General features: G+C 46.4%; 1 protein-coding gene across 1 annotated transcript in view; it reads left to right on the forward strand.

Moving 5' to 3' along the window:
- CAMKMT (calmodulin-lysine N-methyltransferase) overlaps positions 1-17,606 on the forward strand; it is a 354,261-nt gene extending 336,655 nt beyond the window's left edge. The window contains exons 10-11 of the mRNA XM_080914884.1: positions 11,293-11,424; positions 17,214-17,606. Of these exons, the coding sequence (XP_080771010.1) occupies positions 11,293-11,424; positions 17,214-17,291 (210 nt within the window). The 3' untranslated portion in view covers positions 17,292-17,606. The remainder of the gene's footprint in view (positions 1-11,292; positions 11,425-17,213) is intronic.
- The last annotated feature ends 6,463 nt before the right edge of the window (positions 17,607-24,069 follow it).

Genomic DNA, 24,069 nt, shown 5'->3' on the forward strand with positions numbered 1-24,069 from the left:
AAATAGGCTAACAGTCTTAGTGTAATCGAAGATAAGAACTCCCGGTTATCTGATATGACTGCTGTGTGTGTGTGTCCATGACTTTTCTAAAGTTTTGTTTCCAAAGTCTTTTGTGAAAGACTCTAGCCTTGTGACCTCAGTGAGACGTATAGACTAATACCTTTCAATCTTCCTTTTATATCTTTCTCACACCGAAGGCTCCCAGAGCAATTTGATAATCATCCATTGCTTCTACACTATTGCTTTTTATTTCCTTATCTCTCTCTCTAGTTCAGAGACTTGAAATAGCCCCTCAGAGGAGTAGCGCTTTGTAAGTGGCAATCAATTCAATTAAATCGGCCTTCTCGATTCTGTTTCTGAAGTGGGAAGTAGGTCCTGAGGCAAGGAAGGGACATGTGCCAAGCTGCTGCTGGCCACTGCCACACGTAGGAGGCCGCCCAAGCTGAGGGCAGCAGAGGAGATGCTGAGCCTCTTCTGGGCCTCTTCATCTCCCCTGTTAGCCTTGGAGGATGCTTGCAAGCATTTGCGAGACCAAGATTCTCGGGGAGAGCACTGAGCTGCTTGGGTGCAGAGCCTCTGTGAAAATGTCTCATACACAAACACAATGCTTTCAAGGACTCCGGGATCTCACACGGCACAAACAGTACTTCACTCTCACCAGCACCCCTTCAGAGCCTATTTGTGGCAAATACTCCATTTTGCAGCAGATTTGCATGATTTACAATAGGAAACTGCCCAAGCTATGAATAGACCTAAATGCAGATTGGATTGGAATCTCTCGAGGCTGTTAAACCCTGAACCATGCTCGTCCCTGTCTGAAGTATAGCTCTACACAGCCCCCTCTGAGCCAGGACAGCAACCCTGTGACTGATGGCCAGTTCTTAACCTTATGGCACAAAGGGCCAAAGTCAAGCTCTAGAGCAGGTGACGCTTCCACAGGCTTCAAACAGAAGGCTAAGGCCAAACCCAGCCTGCAGCATCAGAAGTGAGAAAAGAGATCCTTACTTAGGCTCCTCATAGGATTGCTGACGTCGAAGACCACTGAATAGCATGTGGACCTGATGAAAAGGTCCCTCAGAATCTTAGGTCTGTAGAGGCAGGGGACTTGTACCCTGGGCCTCCATCATTCATTGGATCCTAGAAAGGTCACATGGACTAGGCAATAAAGAAGCCCAATGCTGGTGACCTGAGGCTTCCCACACAGTCGTGGGAAACCTTTTATCTCTCAAGGCTGGCTCTCATACTTCCAATGGACTTCCCCCGCCGAGTAGATGGTCCTACTTCAAGACTAAGATCGCGTGCAATGGCTACATTACAGCTAAAGCTAAGTGTAGGTTTATTTTGAACCTGGACAATTCCTTCATGGTTCTGTGGCCCGACCTATGAGGGTAGTATCAGTGTGTACCGGAGACATAAGATGGGGGTGTACTGTTGGATTCTTAGCCCTTGGTGGTTCAACAGAGGATACTACAAGCTCTCAGGGTCTGAGCAAGAGTTCCCAGAATGACCTCCTGGAAGAGACATTGCAACGGCTGGAATGTGTTGGTGTATGCCTGTAGGCCCAGCATTCAGGAGGCTGAGGGAACAGGATTATGAATTCGAGAGCGGCCTGGGCCGTGTGGCAAGTTCAAGGCCTGCCTAGACCACGTACTGAGACAGGGAGTCTCTGGAATGATAGCTGGCCTTTCTGTCGCTCTCCCAGCAATTGAGGTTAACATAGGAGACAGTGGTTCTAAGAAGAAATGGTGGCCCGGCTGATGGAAAGCCAAGTGTCAGGTCCATTTCAACACTAACAGGCTCTGAGGCCTCCTGCCATGTCCTGTGTGTCCCCAACAAGGGAGAAGTGAGAGTTTACCACACTTCTAGAGGGTCTGTCAGCTTTGGGACCCTAAGTCCTACTTACCGTTGCAATAAATGTTAAAAAGGGGTGTGACCGGTTCTTGCATGTACAGCTCTGCACACGCGGGCCATCCGCTCTCTTGACAGTTCCAGCTCCACTGGGCCATAGGAAGTAGCACTAATTTATCGCTGCGGCTCCACACTGGCCCCCAGGGTCCTCTCATCACGCTGCTTTCACTCGCAATTCCCTTGGCGGGTTGTTACTACCCCAGGCACACACATCCCAATTCTGTGGCGGGCTAGGTGCGTCCCACCACTGCACTGTCTCTTGAACTCAATTAAGTCGCCACATGAAAGAACACACCACACCGTAACTTCTGATCCAGTTGATAAAATCTAATTTTCCCATCTAGACAGCACAAAATCCTGTACACACCCATTCCTTAAAAATATTCATAACAACCTGTATCTGTGTGCTAAGAAAAATCTTAACATTTGCCTCCATGTTGCTCCCAGCTGCTTCTAGCGCTGGCTCCGGCTCCTCTTTTAAAACCTTTGTTCCCGCCCATCTTTCCTTCTTGTCCAATGACAGGCCTCATTTTATCTAGTACCTGCCTTCCTGCTCAAAGGCATCATCTTACAAAGGCAGAGGTAGACTCAGGAAGTGGAAAGCGTAGGGTCACTTCCGGCCTCTGTCTGGTGGGTTTCATCCTCTGAAAACCTCAGTTTCTTCTCTGTAAAATGAAAGAAACCAATTCACTGTGGTGCACGGACTGGAAGGTTTAGGAACGTATGGCTGCAGTAACGGAGAGGTGCAGGAGGCACTTGCCAAGCAAGGGCTTTGAGGAAAGCTGTCAGGAAGGGAAGCCTGTTTCCTCGCCCAAACCAGCGTCTCCACGCGTGCACGTCTGCGCTTGCTGCTTTTCTGCTGTACGGGAGCCCAGTACAATAACCTGACCGGTCCTGGGGGCACCGCCTACTGGGTGCACGCAGCACTTTTTACTACATATGGGAGTAAAGGAAGAGAGCCAGGGCTACAACCGTGAGAGTCAAGTAATCTCAACTCCGTGGGAAGAAGCAAGCTCTGTACATTTAAGATAATTCTTCACTTGGTTTTGAACCTGGCCAGATTACCATTTGGGGATCAGAGGGCCCAAAAGCAAATGAAACAGAAAAGGAGGAAGCACTCCCTGCTTTTTCTGTTCTTAGAATGCAGCAGTCATAAATGAGGGGGAATAGAGTGTCCGGGGAGGCTTGTCCCAACAGCTGTGTCGGATCCTAAGGCTGACCCTGGGTCCTCAGCCAGATAGACCCAGAGCCTGCAGAGTCACCATACCAGGCTTGAGATTCCATCGGGGAATAAAAAACTCCATCAGCCTGAAACAGACTTTTTATTTTTCAGCTTGGGGGGGGGACACACACACACACACACACACACACACACACACACACACACACACAGTTGGCTTCTGTCCAGGTGTTATGAGGAACTTTCTAGAAAAGAGAAACATCTTAAAAATATATCAGTAAATTTTACTCATCCCAAGAAGCAGTGTCCCCCACTACCCCCCCCATGGCGAGTGGTTTCTCCTTGCTGATGACTAGTCTGCTTAAAGCCATGTTCCCTAAAGTCTGTGACAACCATCACGTCCTATGTCAGAAGACCCGAAAGCAATTTGAAACCTGGCCAGAGCAGCCTGCACGTTGACCAGCACTGACAAACAGTAAACGGCACTGCTAATGTCCCTCGGAAGGGGTTGTGTGTCCCCGAGGACTGTCAGGGCAGCCAGGCAGCGGGAACACCACAAGGAGGCGATGTATAGCACTCCCACTGGTTGTCACTGTCTGTCTGGCTGCCAATTGTCCACAGCTCAGAAGTACCACTGTGACCAGTGAGATGGTTCAACAAGGAAAAGTGCCTCCCTGCGACCTGAGCGCAACCGCCTGGAACCACAACGGAAGGGGAAAACCAGAAACCTGTCCTCAAAAGCAAACAAGCAAAAAACCAAAAACAAGACAAATAAACAAAGCCTGGATGCAGAGGTGTTCCGTGGCTGTAACCCCAGCACTCTGGAGGCAGAGGCAGGTGGATCTGTGAGTTCAAGGCCAGCCTGGTCTACACAGAGAGTTCCAGGACAGCCAGGACTATACAAAGAAACCATATCTCAAAAAACAAACAAACAGAAAGTTGTTCTCTGACTCTAATATATGTACTCATGTGTGAGTATACACATGTAAACACAATAATAATAATAATAATAATAATAATAATAATAATATTCTTTAAGTGTCACTGTGGAATTCAAATAGCCTTCTTCAAAACCAGTCACAAGATTCTAGGAGCCCTGCCTATGTCCAGGGAGTCCTGGAGTTGGAAATCATCTGCCCCATTTTAGAAGAGCAATTTCTTCTTCTTCTTCTTCTTCTTCTTCTTCTTCTCCTTCTCCTTCTCCTCCCTTCCTCCTCCTCCTTCTTCTTCTTCTTCAAGATTTATTTGTTTGTTTGTTTGTTTGTTTATACACTGTAGCTATCAGACACACAAGAAGAGGGCATCAGATCTTATTACAGATGGTTTCGAGCCACCATATGGTTGCTGGGATTTGAACTCAGGACCTCTGGAAGAGCAGTCAGTGCTCTTAACCACTGAGCCATCTCTCCAGCCCCGAGCAATTTCTTCTTAATGCCTGACTTTCTCTCCTTTTAAAAATCTAACATCTTGGAGAGTTACACTTGGAGAATGTACGAACTTTTTTTTTTTTTTTTTTTTTTTTTTTTTTTTTTTTTTTTTGGCGTGTCTGAGGGAAATAGCTGTGTGGGCTGAGGAGTGGGGCTCCATGTGGTGACTGAAGTCATGATGCAAACCACAGTAGGAAATCCCTCCTACTGGCCAGGTCAGAGCCTAGCAAACCCTCTATTCGGCCATCCCTTGTGCACCTCGGGGTAGAAATGGGTCTTAACAACAGAGAGCTCCTAGATGACTTTAAGGCCCTCAGAACACGGGCCCAGCCACAAGACCTTCTTTCCTAAGGGCCTTGATTCAGCACGTGTAGCTCGTACATATCTTCGCAGCATACCAAGAATGAGGTATAGACTCTCAGTACCCCAGAACTGAAGATCTGTTTGAAGTGATGTGAAACACCCACACGTTCAGTGCAGAACTGATAGCCTGGTGCTATCCTTACTGGCTATATGAAGCCTTTGAAGTTCTATCTTCTGTAGAACGTGAGATGTTCTAAGATACAGGGGTATCCAGGTAGCCTGAGTGATATGTCAAATTCAAGACCTGCCCAGACTGTCTGACAAAACGCCGGTGCACAGGAAGGACTTCATAACGATGCTGTTCTTTCTACTATTCTACTCCCAAGTGCTACTTGGTCTCTTCTGACATTGTGACATGAAGTTGTTTGTCATCTCCAGAATTCACACCCATGAACCGTGCAATCCAGTCCCCTAACAAAAGCTTCCTAGAATATTTTAACTAAGTTTTTGGGTTTTCTGTTTGGGCTGCAGTCAGAGTTGTTCTGGGCTACCAGCTGCCACAAGTAGGGCCACAGGCCACAGTTTGGACAGGCCTGATGGTTTTGTTTCATAAAATACTTGCTAAGTGACCGTGGTCTGCTGGGCACTGTGCTCCAGAGGGCATGAGAGTGAGGAACCTTGTAAGGTAGAGTAGCAGAGTAGGGCCACACAGGAGAGTAGGGTCACACAGGAGAGTAGGGTCACACAGGAGTGACTGGCAAGTATAACTCAGCAAGGCCAGACCAAGAGTGAGGAACCAGGAGAAAGCGCAGAGAGGCTAAAGGCCATGGGAGGTTTCCTAAGGGGCATGTGTTTGCAGCTTCATTTCAGACACATGGATGTGCTGTCCCTTGGAGGAATCGGGGAGAAAGCCACATCTCTATCGGAAGGAGTGTGGATGCTCACCTGTGCAGTGACAAAGCGTGGCGTTTGCCTGCAGAGTGCTCTGGCTTAACTGTGTCTGTCTACTTTGGTGCCTGGGAAGAGGCAGAAAATGAAGCTGAAAATTACTTTGGGGAACCATTTCGTGAAGCTGACTGGACTGTGATGAAGAGACAGACCTTATCAGAGAAGAAATAGAGAGCCATTGAGTGTTTATAAGCAGTGGTCACTCAGGTACTGCAAAGAGGTCAGATTGTAGTAAAGGGGGGGTCTGAGAAAAGCAAAGTTCCTCAGGGGTCCGCCACGGACCCAGTTCTACACGGACTCATCCGTAAGGATGAAATGGAACCAACTGTCTGCCTCTCAGATGCTCAGTGCAGAGGTGGGGCCAGAAGGCAGGAAGAAGCAATACAGCCCTACCCCAAGGAAGTAAGCAGGTGCCGATGGCGTGAGACACAGAGCAAAGCGGGCACCTGAGGAGGCAGGGGGAAGAATGACAGCCTGGGCAGGCACAGACTGTGAAGGCCAGAGAGAGTCAGAAAAGGTATGAAAGGCCTGGCGTCTGGCCTGGGTGCTGAGGGATGAGTAAGATTTCACCAGGCAGACACAAACAGGGGGGCTGGGACAGGTCCTGTAGCTTGAGGGATGTTTGCACGGTCACAGACAAGGGGAGGCATGGGTTAGTTCAGTTGGACTAGAGGTCCAAGTGAGTACAGGAGGCCCAGGGACGGTTTAGACACGGGTGGGAGCAGGTCACAGGGGGTGTTGTCTGAGAAGTCAGAACCCATCTTGGACACTTCCCGTCCTTGTTCGATTGGAAAGACTCTTGGGTCGAACTGTCTCGACAATATCCCAGTTAAAGAGATAGAAATAAGGCTGAGGTGTAGCTCAGTGCAGGAGCTCATGCTCACAAAGTGCAAGAGCCAGCACTGAGGGAAAGGGGAAAGAAGGGAGGGAGGGGGAGGGGGAGGGGAGGAAGGGGGAGAGGGAAGGAGAGAAAGAAAAACTGTGCTTCTAGCCCTGGTCTCCTTTTGTCCCCAAGGTCCCCCTCAGGCTGTTCAGAACACACTTGAAGGTAGGGGGTGTGGCAATGAGGCTTTGAAAGACAGACAGCTCTTTAGCCTGTGCTCAGTCCCAGCACTTGGAGGACAAAAAGAAGAGGATGAGGGTGGGGGTTGAAGCCAACCTGAGCTGTGTAAGACCCTGTGAAGAAGGGAAGGAGAGAGGAGGAGAGAGGAGGAGAGAGGAGGAGAGAGGAGGACAGGGAGCAAAGAGGGAGAGAGGAGGAGAGAGGAGGAGAGAGGAGAGGGAAACAGAAGAGCAGGAGAAAGAATAGAACACATGGGCAGTGTTCTGGTTCCTAAGCTTCTGGCTGGGAGTGAGTGTGAAGACATACCACAGCACACAGGCCCTCAGCTCTGTGCATCTGTGTGTGTGTGTGTGTGTGTGTGTGTGTGTGTGTGCGTGCGTGCATGTCTGTAAATCCCTGGGTGCACCAGCTTTGATGACTATTGCTTTGCTTTGCGAACGGTAAGGTTTGGAGCCAAGGCTTACATTCCACATCAGACAGAATGGGTTAAAGATATTTTCAGAACATCCACATGCAGAGACAAGTGGGCACCCGGAATGATGGGTGTACAGACCTCACAAAGGTGAATGCTGTAGTTATATTAGCTATGTTCTTGGACATTATTGATGTTTAAGTGATAGTTGAAGCTGTGAACTTCAGTGCAATTGCCTAGAATTATAGTAAACATGAAGAAATAGTAGGCAGAGGCCTGGGGGCCACTGATAGATGAGTGGGAGAAGAGAAGCCAGGAGAGGAGAGAGTGAATGGGGGGAAGGGGGAGGGAAGGAGAGACTGGGGGGAGGCAGAATTGTGCAAAGGCTTCATGTCAGAAACCAGATAATCAAAAATAACCATGTACTTAAACATGTAATTAGTATTTAATAACACTATCTGGAAGAAGAGGGGATGAAAGTCTTCCTAACTTTCTTTCTTCCTTCCTTCCTTCCTTTCTTAAATGACTTTGAAGCACCCTTATTTTCCCACCGGAGGATGGAGTAGCCTGGCACCATAACAGCAGAGCTCATGGTGTAACAGTGTCTTTGTTGCCAAGTGGAGCTCCTCTGTCCTCTGTCCTCTCTCCTCTCTCTCTCCTCTCCTCTCTCCTCTCTCCTCTCTCTCTCCTCTCTCCTCTCTCTCTCCTCTCTCCTCTCTCTCTCCTCTCTCTCCTCTCTCCTCTCTCCCCTCTTCTCTCTCTCTCTCTCCTCTCCCCTCTTCTCTCTCTCTCCTCTCTCTCCTCTCTCCTCTCTCTCTCCTCTCTCTCCTCTCTCCTCTCTCCCCTCTTCTCTCTCTCTCTCTCTCCTCTCCCCTCTTCTCTCTCTCTCCTCTCTCTCCTCTCTCCTCTCTCCTCTTCTCTCTCCTCTCCCCTCTCTCCCCTCCTCTCTCTCTCTCCTCTTTCCTTTCTCCTCTCTCCCCCTCTTCTCTCTCCTCTCCCCTCTCTCCCCTCCTCTCTCTCTCTCCTCTTTCCTTTCTCCTCTCTCTCCTCTCTTCTCTCTCCTCTCTCCCCTCCCCTGTCTTCTCTCTCCTCTCTCCTCTCTTCTCTCTCCTCTCTCCCCTCCCCTGTCTTCTCTCTCCTCTCTTCTCTCTCCTCTCTCCTCTCTCCTCTCTCTTCTCTCCTCTCTCCTCTCTCCTCTCTCCTCTCTCCAAGCATAAGTGAATCCCTGGAATCTCTGCCCATCAGTCACATGTTACATTTCACCGACTGTCCACTACAGAGTTTTAAAGGTGATTCCGTGACTGAATACTTAGGAGGTTGCACTTTGGTAAATTGAAAAGTTTTCCTAGGATGATATGCTAGTTTTATATCTGTATTGTTTTTCTTGTTTTGATTTTCTGAAGCCGCATTGTAAGGCATATCCATCAGGTGTAGTTCCCCACAGACACTGGGACACGGGTGCCCATCTTTAGAATCATTCATTACACTGTGGGGCAGAGGCTGGGAGAGGTCACTGAATGCATGACTGCTGTGCTTTCGCCCTCCTGAACGTGAATCCACATCGCAAAGTGTCTGTATTCAGCAAAAGGAAAAGGCATCTGAAAGCTCACAACTAGCTCTGGACCAACGCTACTTCCTCCTGCCCATTGTGTGGGCGCTGGGCTGGTTAGCTAGGTACCCTCTGAAATCCCTCCCTAGAGCTGGCGTCTGTAAAAAGTCCCTCGGAGAAAATCTGTTCAAAAGAATAAGCAATAGAGTGTGGCCTTCACATTCTCAGACTGATGTTCTTCAGATTGTTCAGCACCTGGATTTAGTTTATGTCAACAAGTGATGACTAAGTGCGGACTATCTGCTAGGCACTGAGGAAGTGCCCTGCATAGAGCGTTAGGAGCCCCTGCTGTCCTGGAGCGTGCAATCCAGCCAGAGGGGTCCAGCAATAGCACACAAGGATACAGTGTGTGTCTGTGAGGATAACCACTAAGAGAGGCGGGGGAGGGGTGCCACTATTCTGGTTATAGTTGTTAGCATAGATGGTAAACTGAGTCTTAAATCAAGGAATTATGTTGAGTCAGAAAACACTTCTTAGCCTAACCACCCACTCCCAGCCCAGCGGTGAACGCAAACATCGACTCAGCCAAGAATGCTGTCACCCTGGAACGCTACTCTGTATAGCTTAGATAATGGGTGTAAAAAATCAACTTCTTAACTCTAACTGTATGACAGTCTTCGCAGGTGACTTCAAAATGAAACAACTTCCATTATTCAAACCTCTAGCACGGCAACCAGCCCTTTGAAATGACAGAAGTGACCGACTGATACTCCCTCCTTCCCGCACCCCTTAAAAAAAGGAGGCTCTGTTCTCCCGCTGAGACTGTGTATATCTAGTCTCACATAAAAATGAATTTTTGCTGCTAAGCTTGAAAACTGCCTGAAAATAGCAATTAATACTGGAGAAGCTGACAGAACCTAAGCGTAGTACATAACTGGTGTCACTGTGACTGTGTGCCTGCGTGTGACTTTGGGCCTCGAGGCTCACCGGAAGGAGAAACAACTTGGTTCTTCCCATTAGATGGAGGAACAAGCTCAGCAGGTCAACCCAGAGGGCGGCAGACTCTTGTGTGAGGATCCAGAGATCAGACAAAACCAACTCCAAAACTCCTTCCAGCCCTCCGTTGGATGGATAGTGGTTCTGACTGTCCTGAGATGGCTGATTGGAGAGAACCCATGAAGGAGCTCTTGCAGTGGTGGCCGTCATTAGCCCTGTCATCTCTGTGGCTAATAAGGACACTGTGGAACAGAGTGAAAGGCAGCCATGTTGGAGTGAGGTGGATGAGCTTCTAGTCAAATCTGGGTTCTGCCCCCAGGCCAATTATTCAGCTTTGTGAGCATCCTGTAAGACAGGCCTAAGAACCCATTCTGGGATGTGGAGTAGAGATGAGGTATGGATAGATGCTGAGCCCATGTCTGACACACCCCAGAAAATGCCTAGTAGCTGGGAACAATAACTTTCTATCATAAGACACTGAGTAAGATAGACATGGTAATCCACACCTGCAACTGTAGATCTCAGGAGGAAAAGCCAGAAGAACACAAATTTTGGGCTAGCCTGGACTACATAATAAGACACTGCCTCAAACAACAACCAAAATAAAGAACTGGAATATATTTAATAATTTTCTCGGAGCCTGGAGTAGCATAGAGTTAACAGAAGCGTGCAGGTACCTGTTTCTGTTTAATGGGGGGGGGGGTTCTGTATACATGTTAGGGGGGGGGCAAATAACATGCAACCAGTTATTAGTAAAGAGCCATTATGAACTGCCCTGCCATGCTGGCCTTCTGAAGTCCAGTGTACATGTTACTTGGGTTCTCTTTGTGACCACCGTCTTCTTCGGATCATGCAGCTGTTTAGAAATGCCCGCTTGCCCACAGGGTCCCACGGTCATTTGACGGCTGTTGTGAGTTGTCCTGCCTGTTACACTTTGGGCCTTTGCGAATGATTGATTCACTGAAGTTGGAAACCTAAGTCTTGGAACCTTGTCCTAGACCAGGAGGGTCACAGAAAAGACTTGGGAGCAGGACTGACATACAAGAGCAAGGGTGCAGTCACCGATCCCAGGGAGAGTAGGTTGGCCCCTCATCTTCAGGGCATAATAGATTATTGGCATGTATATGAACTGGTTGCCACACGGAGCCATGCCAAGACTGTGTTGGTAGGTACGAGAGAGAAATGGGAGGTACCCCAGACCCTAGCATCCATCGCTTAAACCATTAGATCTGACACATGGGATGTTGTTCAGAGCAGGTTCCTTTCCCATTTTGGTTATACATAGACATTCTTTAGAAATAATGCCATATAGCATGAGCATGAGATATCCTCTTCTAGATCTGTCCTTGAAACGATTCTTCCTGTGAATGTCCACCCTGCTTACATGTCTCCAGAACAGTTACACCTCTGTGCCGGAGAGGAGGAGATAAACACATTGACTAATGTCTGTTGTGTTTGACTGCTCTCCAGTTTTAAACTGTGTGAATTTATTTCTTAATGTTCTAGGGGAAAGCGATGGTATTTGCCCCACGCCGAGGGAATACTTTGAACCAGTTTTGCAATCTAGCTGAAAAAGCTGGTTTCTCTCTCCAAAGCCATGAAAATTATGATGAACGCATTTCGAACCTCCACTCCAAGGTGAGTTCTCTGCTTGTGCTAGATAACACTTTAATCCGAGGTGCATTTTGAAGAGATCATGGTCCTTTTGGCAGGTAACCTAAATATTTGATTAAAGTATTCTTTAGGTGTGTTGGTTCCCAGCAGCTATTTGTGTCTGATTATTTTGTGTGGTACAGCCATCTTTTATCTTTGCCTGTCTATGAGGATTTTACAGAAATCATTCCTGTTTACCCCTTTCTCTGAAACAAAACGAATCTTTTTCATTCATAATGGACTAATTTGCAAGATGCAAGAGGAGGCAGCTTAGAATGAATGACAAACATGCATTTGTGTTTTAATGGAAACCCTTCGGCTTTTAAGTAGGTTAAATGCTTAGCCAGACTGAAGTAAATAGAAGGTAAATGTCTAATTGTATCATGTTGGACTGTAAATCTTTATCTCTGCTTGCTTTATGGCTGGGTCAGTTGACAGTTTGAGACTGTTAAATCTCACACAGAATTTCACAGTTGCGAGGTTAGATGTCAGATTGAGGCGCTACAAGATTTAGGTCAAAAGCACTTATCTGAGAGTGAGTTCTAAGCCTGCTTACATAAAGCAATGTTATCAGCCTTTTTTATTATTTATGGGCATAGGGCAATATAGGACACCAAGAGGCGAGCATTTCAAGGAAAAGTTTTTAGGGTTCTCACGTTTGCTGGTGTCCATCACGGGGACTAGCCTAACACAAATTTTCTGGCGTATATTTGTGCCTTTACAGAAGTTTCCCTCTGCTGAGCTCATCTGCCCGTGGTGGAGACTCTGACTTGTCATTGCTTTCACAAGCTGTGACTGCAGAAAAGCAAAAAGCCTGACCTTAATTTCTCCTGCGACACTCTGGATAGCATTCTTTACTGCACAGGATGGTGATATAATGTTGAAATATGTCAGCTACTGAAAAGTCATATTCAAAACAGATCAGATCTTCCAAGCAAGAGAAAGGACCCTTGTTCTTACTTCCTTGAAATGGGTTGCCTTCTTTGTGTCTCTGGGGCTCCATTTAGCTTATGGGTGGGGGTGGGAGGAGAGGGTGCTTTTCGAACTGGAAGTTAAACGGCGTCCTCTCGCTGATGGAATGGGACCTCTGGCTTACAATCAGAAAATAGGAACCAACTGGCAAGTTATTCACATCTTACCTGCTTCTCCAGAATAATGCTCCTCCTCCTTACTCCCTCCCCAGAACAAAAGGAAGGACTTGGAGGGGTTACCTGATGAGGCAGTGTTTCTCCTGGCCTCCTCAGTACCTCCAACTAAAGGAGTGAGGTGGCCTTCTCTAGAGTCAGGCTGGAACTCCGGGGTCAGCTAATGCCGCTTTGACATCCTCTTGTCCTCTTGCGCTTCAGAACAACAGATGCTTTTAGTTTCTCAGTGACAGCTCAGGAGAGCGAAGGTGTGGGTGCTTCCACCAGCAGAGATGTAAGGCATTGCCCCCCCCCCCCCGGAGACCCCTTGTCTCCTCTTTGAAACATCTGAAGTAGGATGGGACAAGCAAGAGACTCGAGTCCTTGGTGCCAGCCTCCCTCCTTTGTCTAGAACTTGTCAGTCTCTGGTGGATGGCAGCCTTCTCCTTTGATTTCCAGTGCTGTGCCCTACCCTGCTAACACAGCACACTCAGAAAACCTCTGAGTACGCTTCTGACATCCATATTGTGTGCTGTACCCAGTGTGTACTGGGTAGGTCACCACAAACTGAAGAGCCCCGGCCCAAACACAAATACATCTCTTTAAATAATGAAATGGCCTTAGGTTTGCCCCCAAGTCAAATTCCTGCCTTTGCTGACAGTGGGCTGAGAAATAGTCTTCCTTGTGGTTGTGGGGTGAACCTCCCCAAGAATGGTGTTCTCAGGAAGTAGAACCCAGGGGAGATACTGTGCAGTCCTGGGTCAAAGGTATAAATAAATATGGCACGTGCGTGTGAGTGTGTGTGTGTGTGTGTGTGTGTGTGTGTGTGTGTGTGTGCGTGCAATGAGAGCTATTTCAATTAGTTTGACATCTTGCTTCTAGCACAAGAATGTTCATCCCTGTGTCCCCTTTTTCAGCAGATTCACAATTCCTACCTCCCCACCGAACACACACACACACACACAAGCACACACACACACACAAACACACACACACACACACACACGCACATGCACACACACACCAACAGGGACCAGGTAGAGGGAGAACTGGGTGGCCCTGTTTCCTGCTCACAGAACTCAGGAGTCTCAACCCCAGCCTGTGAGGCCAATCGCAGTGCCCCGGCTCTGCCACCTCCATGCAGCGCCAGGAAGCGAGGGCCGGCTAGGCAGGGGAGCCTCCCTGGCGGCCTTTGTTGGCCGCGTGCTAATAGCCAGGGCTTAAAAGTTTCCCATCTTGAGCTGCAGTCCCCTGTCTTCCTCTGCATCTCTGGCCAAAGCCCACCGTCCCTGGGCCGCTCTTGCGCCCCATCGGAGGAGCAGCGTTTCCCTTCGGGCTGCGTGTTATCCTCTTAGCCCTACTGTGTTGGAATAGACCGTAAGCAGCTGGAGGACTGTAACACGCCTGATAATGCCGCTCTTTTCCGCTGTCCCGTCTTAATCTTGTTACACAAATGGTTGTGAAGAGATTCATGAATTTTAATTTTGCCCTCTGCATTAGCGCCTCACGTCATTCATACACAGCTGCCTTCTATGCCGAGTTTTTCACCCTCCTCTTACAACAGGGGAAAAAAAATTAGTTACAATCTTGGCAGTAGTGCAAGGTAAAAAAAAAAAAAAAAAATCTACAGATTTAGGCAACCACCCATGAAGCTGATTAACAGTCAGCGATCAGGAGGAACAGCTTTGCCTCTTAAACTTTTCACCCCTCATTGTTAACTGTGAAATTTTATTTCCGTTAAAAAGCAAGCCTGTAATCAAAACGGTACCATTCTGCACTTTGTGCCCGTGCCTTTGTTAAAGCGTGCCCACACCGTGCAGCCGCCATGCCCAGGAGCCGGGCAGCCAAAGGTGGAGTACGCTTTTAAAATACTGCTTTTCTGTTTGTCCGGACCAGGGGAAGGGGAAAAATAATCATAACAGAACACTTCCCTCTCCTTCCCGGCCTCCTCTCGGGCCCTCCAGGCTGAGACTCAAACGTACTGCCCCATGGTGTGGCGCAAACCTCGAAGATCCTCGATTATTAAGACAGCCGGCGGTTTAGCCCGGAAAAGGCGTGATTTAGATCGAAATTAGCTGATGACGCCGCTCAAAGGTCTTTTCGAAATAGAATTTTTCCAAGCCACGAGTTGGGTTTTGTGTCGTTTTGTTTTGTTTTTCTAACTTTGGCAAAACCATCGAGGGGTTTTATTTTCTATATTTTTGTACGTAGCCCAAGGGGGAGGGGAGCGGAGGGGGTGGGGGGGGATTGAGCTGTGAAGACAGTAAGTACATTGTATGAAATTCACAGCCACACTGCACTTCTGCTGATCTATTCAGAATGCCACATTACAAGTGGCTACTGCTTGTAATCTGTGTGTGTGCTGTTGATAATCATGGCTACTGTAAAGGGTAAACAGTGTGAACCCCACGCCTGCTGCTGACTCTGCAGCAGTAAAGGCTGAGTGTGTTACATCCAATTATGAAAGAAAGCACCAAGCAGCTAATAACACCTATATAATTTAGTGGAGTCCCCAAAGACCCTGGTTTAAACTATGAAATTGAAATTTTGCTTTATTCACAATTTGCTTTTTTGTTCTTTTCACCCCCCAGGGTGCTTTCTTACTTTTTAAAAATCATGATTATTAATTGAGCAGAGAATTATAGCCTGGGTAAAATGGAAATAGTCTTAGTCTTGTGACATCCCCCCATCCAATCCAGTATTTCCTAGCAGCTGTGTGTGTGCTCCAGGACTCTCCTTTAACAGGTTTTCTTGGTCAGAGATAACCAGGTGGGTGTTTGTGAGGTGGATCTCTCCCCCATTTCTAGAAAGGCTCAGAGGGAGAACCAGGCTGGTCTCCAGGCCCCTTCCGGCAGCCAAACCTCCGCTTTGGCCTCCAGAGGTCAGCACAGAATTCAAATTAAAAGTGATTTCTAAACCATATTTACAGAAGAATTATTTATCCCATATATTACCTCAGGGACTTTATAAAGAGCTCATTTGAGGCTCTGGATATTAGCGCCTGGAGAGTAGGTCAGCTGACTCAGAGTGATCAACGCTCCTTTATCCCCAGGCCCTGAGAAAAGAACTTAGCTAAGGTGGTTCTCTCTCCTCTCCCCTCTACTCCCTGGGAAATGTTTCAATGATTTTGTTCTGTTGCTAGGGCAATGTCTGACTACAAGGTGTGTTCAGAGCCCACAGAGTTGGGGAAGCCAATCTCTTGGAATTCTCATGATAATTAGACTAGAGAGTGGTAACAGGCTGTAAGTGGATGACCAGTCGTTTGTGAGTGGACATCTAAGAAAGCGAATGAGCTCACATCAGTAACCACCCTATTTCCTGTTCTTGGGAAAGGAAGCTGGGCGGTGCGGCCCGCCCTTGGTTGATGAACTCTGGAGGCAGAGGCAGGCGGGTCTACAGAGTGAGCTACAGGACAGCTAGGCCTATACAGAGAAGCCCTGTCTTCCAAACAAACAAACAAACAAGTGAATGAATGGATGAATGAATGAATGAATGAATGAATGAATGAATGAATGAATGAATAGGAAAGGAGGTGAAACTGGCCTTAGGTCCCAGGGGAGAAGGTGGGCTCATGGTTCCTGTCTTTAATACTGAAGACATGTCACCATTTTGGAATAGGATTTAGAAGTACTTCTAAAAGATGCAGGTGAACACATCCCCAGCAGACAACCCAGCAGAATATAATTGTGAAGCCCTCCAAGGGATGTGTGTTTAGGGCAGCTAGTATTGACTGATCTGAAATTAAAACAATTAAAAATTTTTTAAATGCTTTCCTGTATAGCAAAAAGATTTCCGACCCTTATAAATTAAAAATAAATTAACAATTGGCTCAAAAATACCAACTTTCAAACTAGCCACGTGGGGTGGGCCATGTCTCTAGTCCCAGCTCTCAGGAGGCAGAGGCAGTGGATCTGAGTTCAAGGTCGGCCTGGTCTACAGAGTGAGTGTCAGGACAGCCAGGGCTACACAGGGAAACCCTGTCTCAAAAGAATCAGAAGAAGATGAGGAAGAAAAAGAAGAAACAAACTGCTATTTATAGAATAAATATAAGCGTGCTGTCTAGCCACATGAGGGGATAAAGTGTACTTTACCCATCGTTTCTCTGAACGTGTGCTTTAGGTTTGAAGGTTGGTTGGGATTTAAAAATGTGTCACAGAAGGCCCTCAGAAATTCTCCTTAGCAACATCAAGTGTTGTCGCTCTGTTGGAATATGTTCCTGGCAGTGGAGTGGTTCTAAACTACTACTTGCTGCAAATGCCCCCACATGAGACCTTGACAGTCTTTGAAATATCCCAGTGCCCAGGTATTGCAAGGGTCTCCAGTCATCCCAATACCTTCGCCTGCCTAGAGCCTGTCACAGGCAGAGACAAGCCCATCCTCTGGGAAGGATGACGGTACCCTCGCTTCCCCTCAGTCCTGGTGTAGTTGGGGTACAACCAGGAAATCCTTGCCTAAAACAAAACGAAACGAACATCAACCCCACCCCAGGTTCCTATTCCATTATCACCACCAGCCGGTGCTACTAAAAACTATGTTCAGTGGCTTTCCCGTGATTATTTCTCAGAATTATGTATTTAGGTTAAGAAGCCATGATATCCAAATTAACATTAATACTAATTTGTAAACATTTGGTACTTCTGTTATTTACAGTTGAAAAACGAAGGGTCGGACATATATGAAGAAAACCTCCACTACCCACTTCTGCTTATTTTAACCAAAACGGGATAGAAGAAAACATCAGATGCAGAGAGAACGATTTCCACGCGATGAGAAGTCAGCCACTGGGACTCAGGGCTCCACCCACTTTGGAACATTCCACATCCCGGGGCTCCACCCACTTCTCTGGTCCTCCGAAGCTCTCCCACTCAGGTCCTTTTTAAGGCAGCTTGTTGCTCTTCTGTTCCCAACCTTTGTGTGTTTTCATGTGTCAGCACCCTGTCTGAGATCAAAATTTGACTTGTGGACCAATCTAAACAGTTTTCTTTCTATAGCAGAATTTCTTTTGATAATTTCCACCTGCCCCCCCGCCTTTTTTTTTTTAAATTGCCTTTGTTCTGTTTAGTAATAGTAATCTTTATCTATAAACACAGAAAACATTACCCTTCTTTTCTGGATAAATAAATAAATCTCTTTTTTTCTGATGTCCCAATTAATTGTTTCAATCTGTCCTCTCTTGCTCTCTCTCATTATTTTTTCTTTTTTAACAGGATGTTTTTTTCCCCTATAGATGTATAAGAAATGACTACATCAACTCAAAGCCTCATAAACTGACCGTTTGTCCTCTGGACACAATAGCGTGGCCAGCCCTCTGCCCCTCCTCTCCAATTATGTGTGATTAGTCTCAGTGCGCTGTGTCAAGGAGGGGGAGCGTGCTGCCTGCTTATTATCTGTTTAGGTACAAGAAGAGCACATTTAGGCTCTGACTATGAATGAAAAGTGAGCCTCTATCAGGGCTTAAATCTAACTGCTGCTGTTCTCCAGGCTCTTTCAAAATAGGTCTCATCTAGAAAAATGTCGAATAAATGTTGGATAAACTACATTGCAACCAGGGGATAGAAAGAAAAGGAAGGAAGGGAGGGAGGGAGGGAGGGAGGGAGGGAGGGAGGGAGGAAGGAAGGAGGGAGAAAGAAAGAAAGGAAGAAAGAAAGAAAGAAGAAGAAAGAAAGAAAGCCAAAAGCTCAATTACACAATCACCTTACTTAAAATAAGTATATATTGTTAGTTTCTGAGATTTAAGTGTATAGTGAAACATTTAATAGGCGCTACTCCTGATGAAGCTTTTCTGCAGGGACCCAGCCCATCTGCCTGCTGCTTACATGGGCTGCTCTCCTGCCTTTTGTGGAAATTCAGATGTGTATCTGCAAGGAATCATCTGTGCCCACTTTGGCAGGAGTGTCATTAGGTGGGTTAGCTGTGCATCTTTGGCAGAAGAAAAAGTGCACATTGAATGTGATACAATTAAAGTGAAAGGCGGGGCGGGGCGTCAGGGAGGCCCACCTTTTTGCATGTGAAGCACTCAGCTGCCGTAAAAATATTGACTCTCCAATGTCTGCCCACTTCTAGCATCAAACAAAAATTTTACCTCCAATTTGCATATCCCTGTAGTCACCGAATTTTCTGCTCCGTCAGAGCACCTAGACAGGTCTCAGAGGCACAGGTCCAGCCAAAGTTATGGATCCCACCTTTCTGTCTCACGGAAACTTGAATTTCAGTGCCAAGGGATGGGCTAGCATCACAAACAATAACAGCGATTTACCCCTCTTTGGATGAAACAGCAGTCTGTTCTCAGTGCTAGAGAAAGACCAGGGCAAAGCAAACCAGCCACTTAGCTGAGCAGTTCAGCTGGTGGCAGCTCTCCTTTACGACTATATGAGTTACACACTGGCTTCGTATTTTCCTGTTTTAAAAAAAAAATTAGAATTTGGGATGTTTCAAAAGGCAACTCAAGTCATTCCACTCATCCCGACGAAAATTCAACGAGAATTATTTCTTAAGTAAAAACCTGCAACCAAATCTGCCAGACAAAGAAAACCTGTCTCTAGTGGCACCTAAGATGGTCTATTTTTCCCCCTCTTTTTAAGTATACAACAGCAGGACCATGAGAATATTTCCTTTCTTTTCAGCCAGAAAAATACTCAAACTGGCAGAAATTCAATTTGCATTTATATGCTGCAGATGCTCGGATGAAATGCTTATTTCCTTGGGAGAAGTTTTTTTCTTTTTTCTTTTTTTAAGCAGACCAGCAGCAGTGTGTTTTCTAGAAGTATCTGAGAACAGTGTATCAGAATTAAGCTATTCCTACTGAGAGACATCCAGTAAAGAATATATTTCTCATGGGGTGATTATGACCTCAAGACTTCCTAGTTCAGATTCCTAGTTAGAATGTATGGAATCCTTACCTGGGACTATCTCTGTGCTAGGCTCTCTCAAAGTGTATAACAAAGAGCTTATATTTTTTTAAATACTTGGACAGTTGTTTTTAAAATTAATTTTCACATTTTTTTAATAGAATGCAGATATTGAGAAGAAAAAAAGGCAACTCTGGAAAGTCAATTCATTTCTGCTTTTCCATGAACGGTGTGATTATTTCTAAGAGTTAGTATTAGGTTATGTAGTTGGAATTGAAGTTGTCCACTCTACCACTGTCTATGTGAGTATTGTTTCCAAGAGAAGCCTGCGTGCCCGGGAGATGGTAAGAATTAGGATATTCTGGGCCAGTGAGATGGCACAGCAGAGGCAGGTATCCACAGCCAAGCCTGACTGTCTGAGTCCCATCCCATCCCAGATGGTGGAAGGGAGAAAAAGTTGTACTCTCTCTTCCTGGTGTTCACTATAACAACACACACTAAATGTAAACAGTGTTGAGAACTGGTATTTCTTTATAGATTTTTTCTTATCTTCTGATAAAGCCATTGGTTTTCTTTTGTAGATGTGGGTGTAAGAATGCATCTACTATTGCCCATAGGCGGTCGAGGAGCAGTGGTATGAACAGCCACATCCAAGTTGGTTATGAGAAACATGTTTTATTTTATAGCAAGACATAGGCTGTGAATTGGGGTAAAAGCGCTCAGAAAGACTACCTGAGAGGTAGGCGCGATTTTGTATAAATTGTGTATTTTGGCGGCGTTTGGACTGAGCGTGAAAATGTAACTTCCATTAGGGAAGGGTAATTTAGGTGCTCAGTATTCAGCAGAAAACTTGTCGGGGCCATAAAAGCTTTTCTGGCTGGTTCCTCGGGTGTTTTGAGAGAAGAACTGCTACCCCTTGCTGATTTTCCCTTTGGCTTCAGTGTAGGCGGAATTTACCACTGCATACCTGTTGAATTTAGTTTGGGGGATCCAGCAGTTAAGTGAGTGAAAGGAAGGATTAGTGGCCCTCAGGAGCCCTGCTCCAACAGCCAGGTGTCTGTCCCAAGGACAATCTAAGAGCCTGGTTAATGCAACAGTGGTAGTTGTATTTTTGTCTGTTTTGTTGTTGTTGTTTTTTTTTTTTTTTTTTTCTCCCCACTGCTAAAGTAGGGCCCACCTTTTTCTAAGGGATGAGTGTTACTGTTTTTGTTTTGATAGGAGGGACCTGTCCCCTTCCTCCAGCTGGGCTTCTATAGATTTGGGCTTTGTGCTTAGTCAGCGTTTGATTTGGTTCCAATCAATGCCAGACAATTGGGAAGCATTGTGTGGCAAACCCTTTCGTTGGACTTTGGGGGAGGGGCCGGATGCCCACATGGTCAAGAGAGTCCCGCTGAACATAGGCGTACACACCAGCGTCACTGGGACAATTAGGCTGCTTGGCCCCAGATTTTGGCTCTAGGTTGTCCTCCAAGAATCAAACTCCCCTGTCTTCAGAATGCAGAAGCATCGTAATTACGCTGAGTATATCTCACAGAGGAAAGGGAGGTGGAAAAGCACTGACTTTAGCCAGAGCAAATCCGTTTTCCTGAGTGGATTATTTCTCAATTATAAAGGAGCCCAGCCCACTGTTGTCTGAAATACCACTTTGACTTCTCGGATTCCATTTTATCCAGATTGTCTGCTGCCCAGGCTGTGGCTGAAGGTTTTCTGTGTGACCTGCTCAGGAAGCCTGTGCATGCAGAATCTGTGCCTGTTTGTTTATCTAGTTATTTAGTTTGTCTCCCTGACTTTTCAATTAATACATTTTTTAATAGATAAAGCAGATCATACTGTGACTTTTAAAATGTCAAGCTTGTAAACAGAAATGTAATAACACAGCTAATAGGCGATTCAGTAGTTAATGGAGGGGCTGAAGTGTGAGCAAATACAGTAACTCTGTATTGGAAACTGCACAAGTGAAGATGGCTTTAGTATTGCAAACTGAGGAAGAAAATTGTTTTTAATTAGCACCTTCATAAGAACTGCTGATTAATACTGTTTTGTTTGGTGAAAAGCTTTCAGCTGAGTAATTTGTGCAGCCATTACAACAGTTTTGTTAGAGCGGGGCTCCTGTTGTTAAACACAAACAGGGGATGATAATGCTGGAAGATGAGTTTGTCATGTAACAATTTACCTTATTGAAAAAGCTTTATATAAAACCCAATACAGTAGGTACCGGCAGAAATCACAGATTTTAAATCCTTCCAAAATTGCAGACTGCCATGCTTGAAGTTCTTTCTTTTCCCCCCAGAGACTAGAAGCAGATTTTATATCATTTATAAAATTATATACACAATTTAAAGGTAGCTTGGACAGGCCACTTTCTCAACAGCAGCTTACACAGGAGCAGTAAAGTGGCCATGTATTCAAACACTCTAACTATACAAAGCAGGGTGGCAAATGGAAGCCTAATTAAATAATGTCACTAAGATGGAAATTTGCATTGGGCTTGGAAAGCCGAGAAGTAAATTTGAACTGGTGGTTTTGCTTGGGGTAGGTTCATCATACGTGGGATTTTTTAAAAGCCAAGTTTAATTAGCCCCCTCCCCCTTTTTTTCTTCTTCTGGCAGTTTTAAGTGGTCAGAATAAACACAACCCAATCCGTAGACCTGCCCAGGGAAGAGGACCGATCTCAGTGAAGTACAGAGAATATCTCTAGCAAGTACACACATGGGAAAACTTGAAAAATAAATAAATAAAATGCAATGGTGAGGCATATTTGCATTAAAATATTACATGACCCAAGGCTGGTAAGAACTGCAAATTATTGGAGTAGCGTAATAGAGCATGAGATTTTTTTTTTTTTAAGACAGGCCTTCGGGGTAATAACCAGGGTTGAGGCTCACGACAGTGCCACATAAGCTTTAGACAGCATAATAGTCTGCAAAGAAAGCCACAGAGCACTAATGTGAAGGAAGAGCTGTCCACCACATGCAGCAAAAATCACCAAAGGTCATTTTATGGTAGCAATTGTGACATAAAATTGGTGGTCATGCTACATGTCTAATACTCCGCACAGCTTTATAAATGATGGGCCCCAGCGATGGCTGTCATTAAGTGCTTTCATCATAATAAACTTTAAACTGTTGGCTTTATGAATCGCCAGCGAGCTTCAGCTGTTCGTCGGATGGAGCTTGCAGTGCCTTAAGTGTGACAAGACCTATTAGGAATTGCAACCATGTTTCAAGCGTACTTGGCTTCCTCACTCCTGGGGTGATTGCTGCCTATTAAACGGTCGGCTGGGAAGATTTTCCTCCAGCAATCTCTGATCAAGAGCTTTTTTGGGCTTTGACCTGCATTTCCTTCAAGACTTTTTCTGAGGAGTTTTATAAGAGCAAAACTCCAGAGGATTTATAGCCACTTCTGATTAATACCTTTCCCGTTTTTCTAGCAACTCTCCCACTGCTGCATAGAGAAAAGCTTTCATTGTTCCTGAGGCGCTTATTTGTGACCTTTTCTCCGCTTCCTGACTCCGTCTATCGTGTTCTCTCTGTGAAATCCTCGGGGTGGAACCTAGACAGTTGGTGAAGTTGTTACAGCCGGAGAGACAGAGAGGAAAGAGGAAGGCTTTTATATTTTTAAAGGATTACATGCAGAGCGGCCTGGCCCCGCCCATTTAAATGCCCGTTGTGACGTCACCCGCAGCCCCCCCCCCCCCGCCCCTGGGTACCAACACCATCTTTAATGAGCCTTCAGTGTAAACTGAACGGACACATAAAGATTTCATGATTCAAATTACACTTTCATTAACCTTTAGCACAAGAAGTCTTTCAGTTTCCACATAGTGGCTTACCGGTTGTCCTGCTACTGTGAATAATAAATGTTTGGAGACCCACTTCTTTCAGACCTGGGTATTTAATGAACGAAAGCTAAATGCCTAACCCGGGCTCACTTAGCAAGAACTTGAGATCTCCTTGCCTGTCTCCAACCTGGAGGCCCGCCACCCCTCCTTTTCTTCTCCTTGATTGGATGTTATAGGGAAGGCAAAAGCTTTCGCTGAATTCCCTGTCTTAATATGCTCACTTCCATTTTAGCTAAGAAATGCCCTAACGAGAGTGAAGGGAATGTCTCAGGTGTGCCCATTGCACAATTAAATTAGCAAACCTCAGAGGGATTGGATTAAAAGTCAGCAGGGCGCATCTGGGGACCGTGGACCCAAAAGGACAGAGGCTCTAGCCCGCCAAGGTAGCCTGGGTCCCAAACTGGCCTTCCCAGAGTGGCAAGGGACAGCGGGTCTGCTCGCCCATCTCTCTTGGGAGCAGGCTTCCACCACTGTCACATTGGAGCCATTAGTGAGTGTCGAACCCAAAACAGAGAGCTGGTTTTCGGGGTACAAAGGCATGCTCAGTGCACCCCGCGAGCGAGCGGCCGAGGGTGGACCCGAGCCCGGGCCGCGCAGGTGCAGGCGGCGACAGGCGGGCCGCAGAAGGCCGGGAACAAAGGCGCCTCGGGGGCCTGCGCAGAGGTCACCTGCTGCCTCCGGGGCAGATTAAGGAGGCCTGGAGAGGGCATTGGGAGGAAATGGTGCCTTGCTTCTTTGGAAAATCAATTCGTCCCACCCTTAATGGGGCATTTTGCTTCCCCTCTTCCGGAGGGACTGCGCAGGTGTGCCTCCAGGT

This window comes from Micromys minutus (genome assembly GCF_963924665.1).
Source record: "Micromys minutus genome assembly, chromosome: 3".
NCBI classification, from domain to species: Eukaryota; Metazoa; Chordata; class Mammalia; order Rodentia; family Muridae; genus Micromys; species Micromys minutus.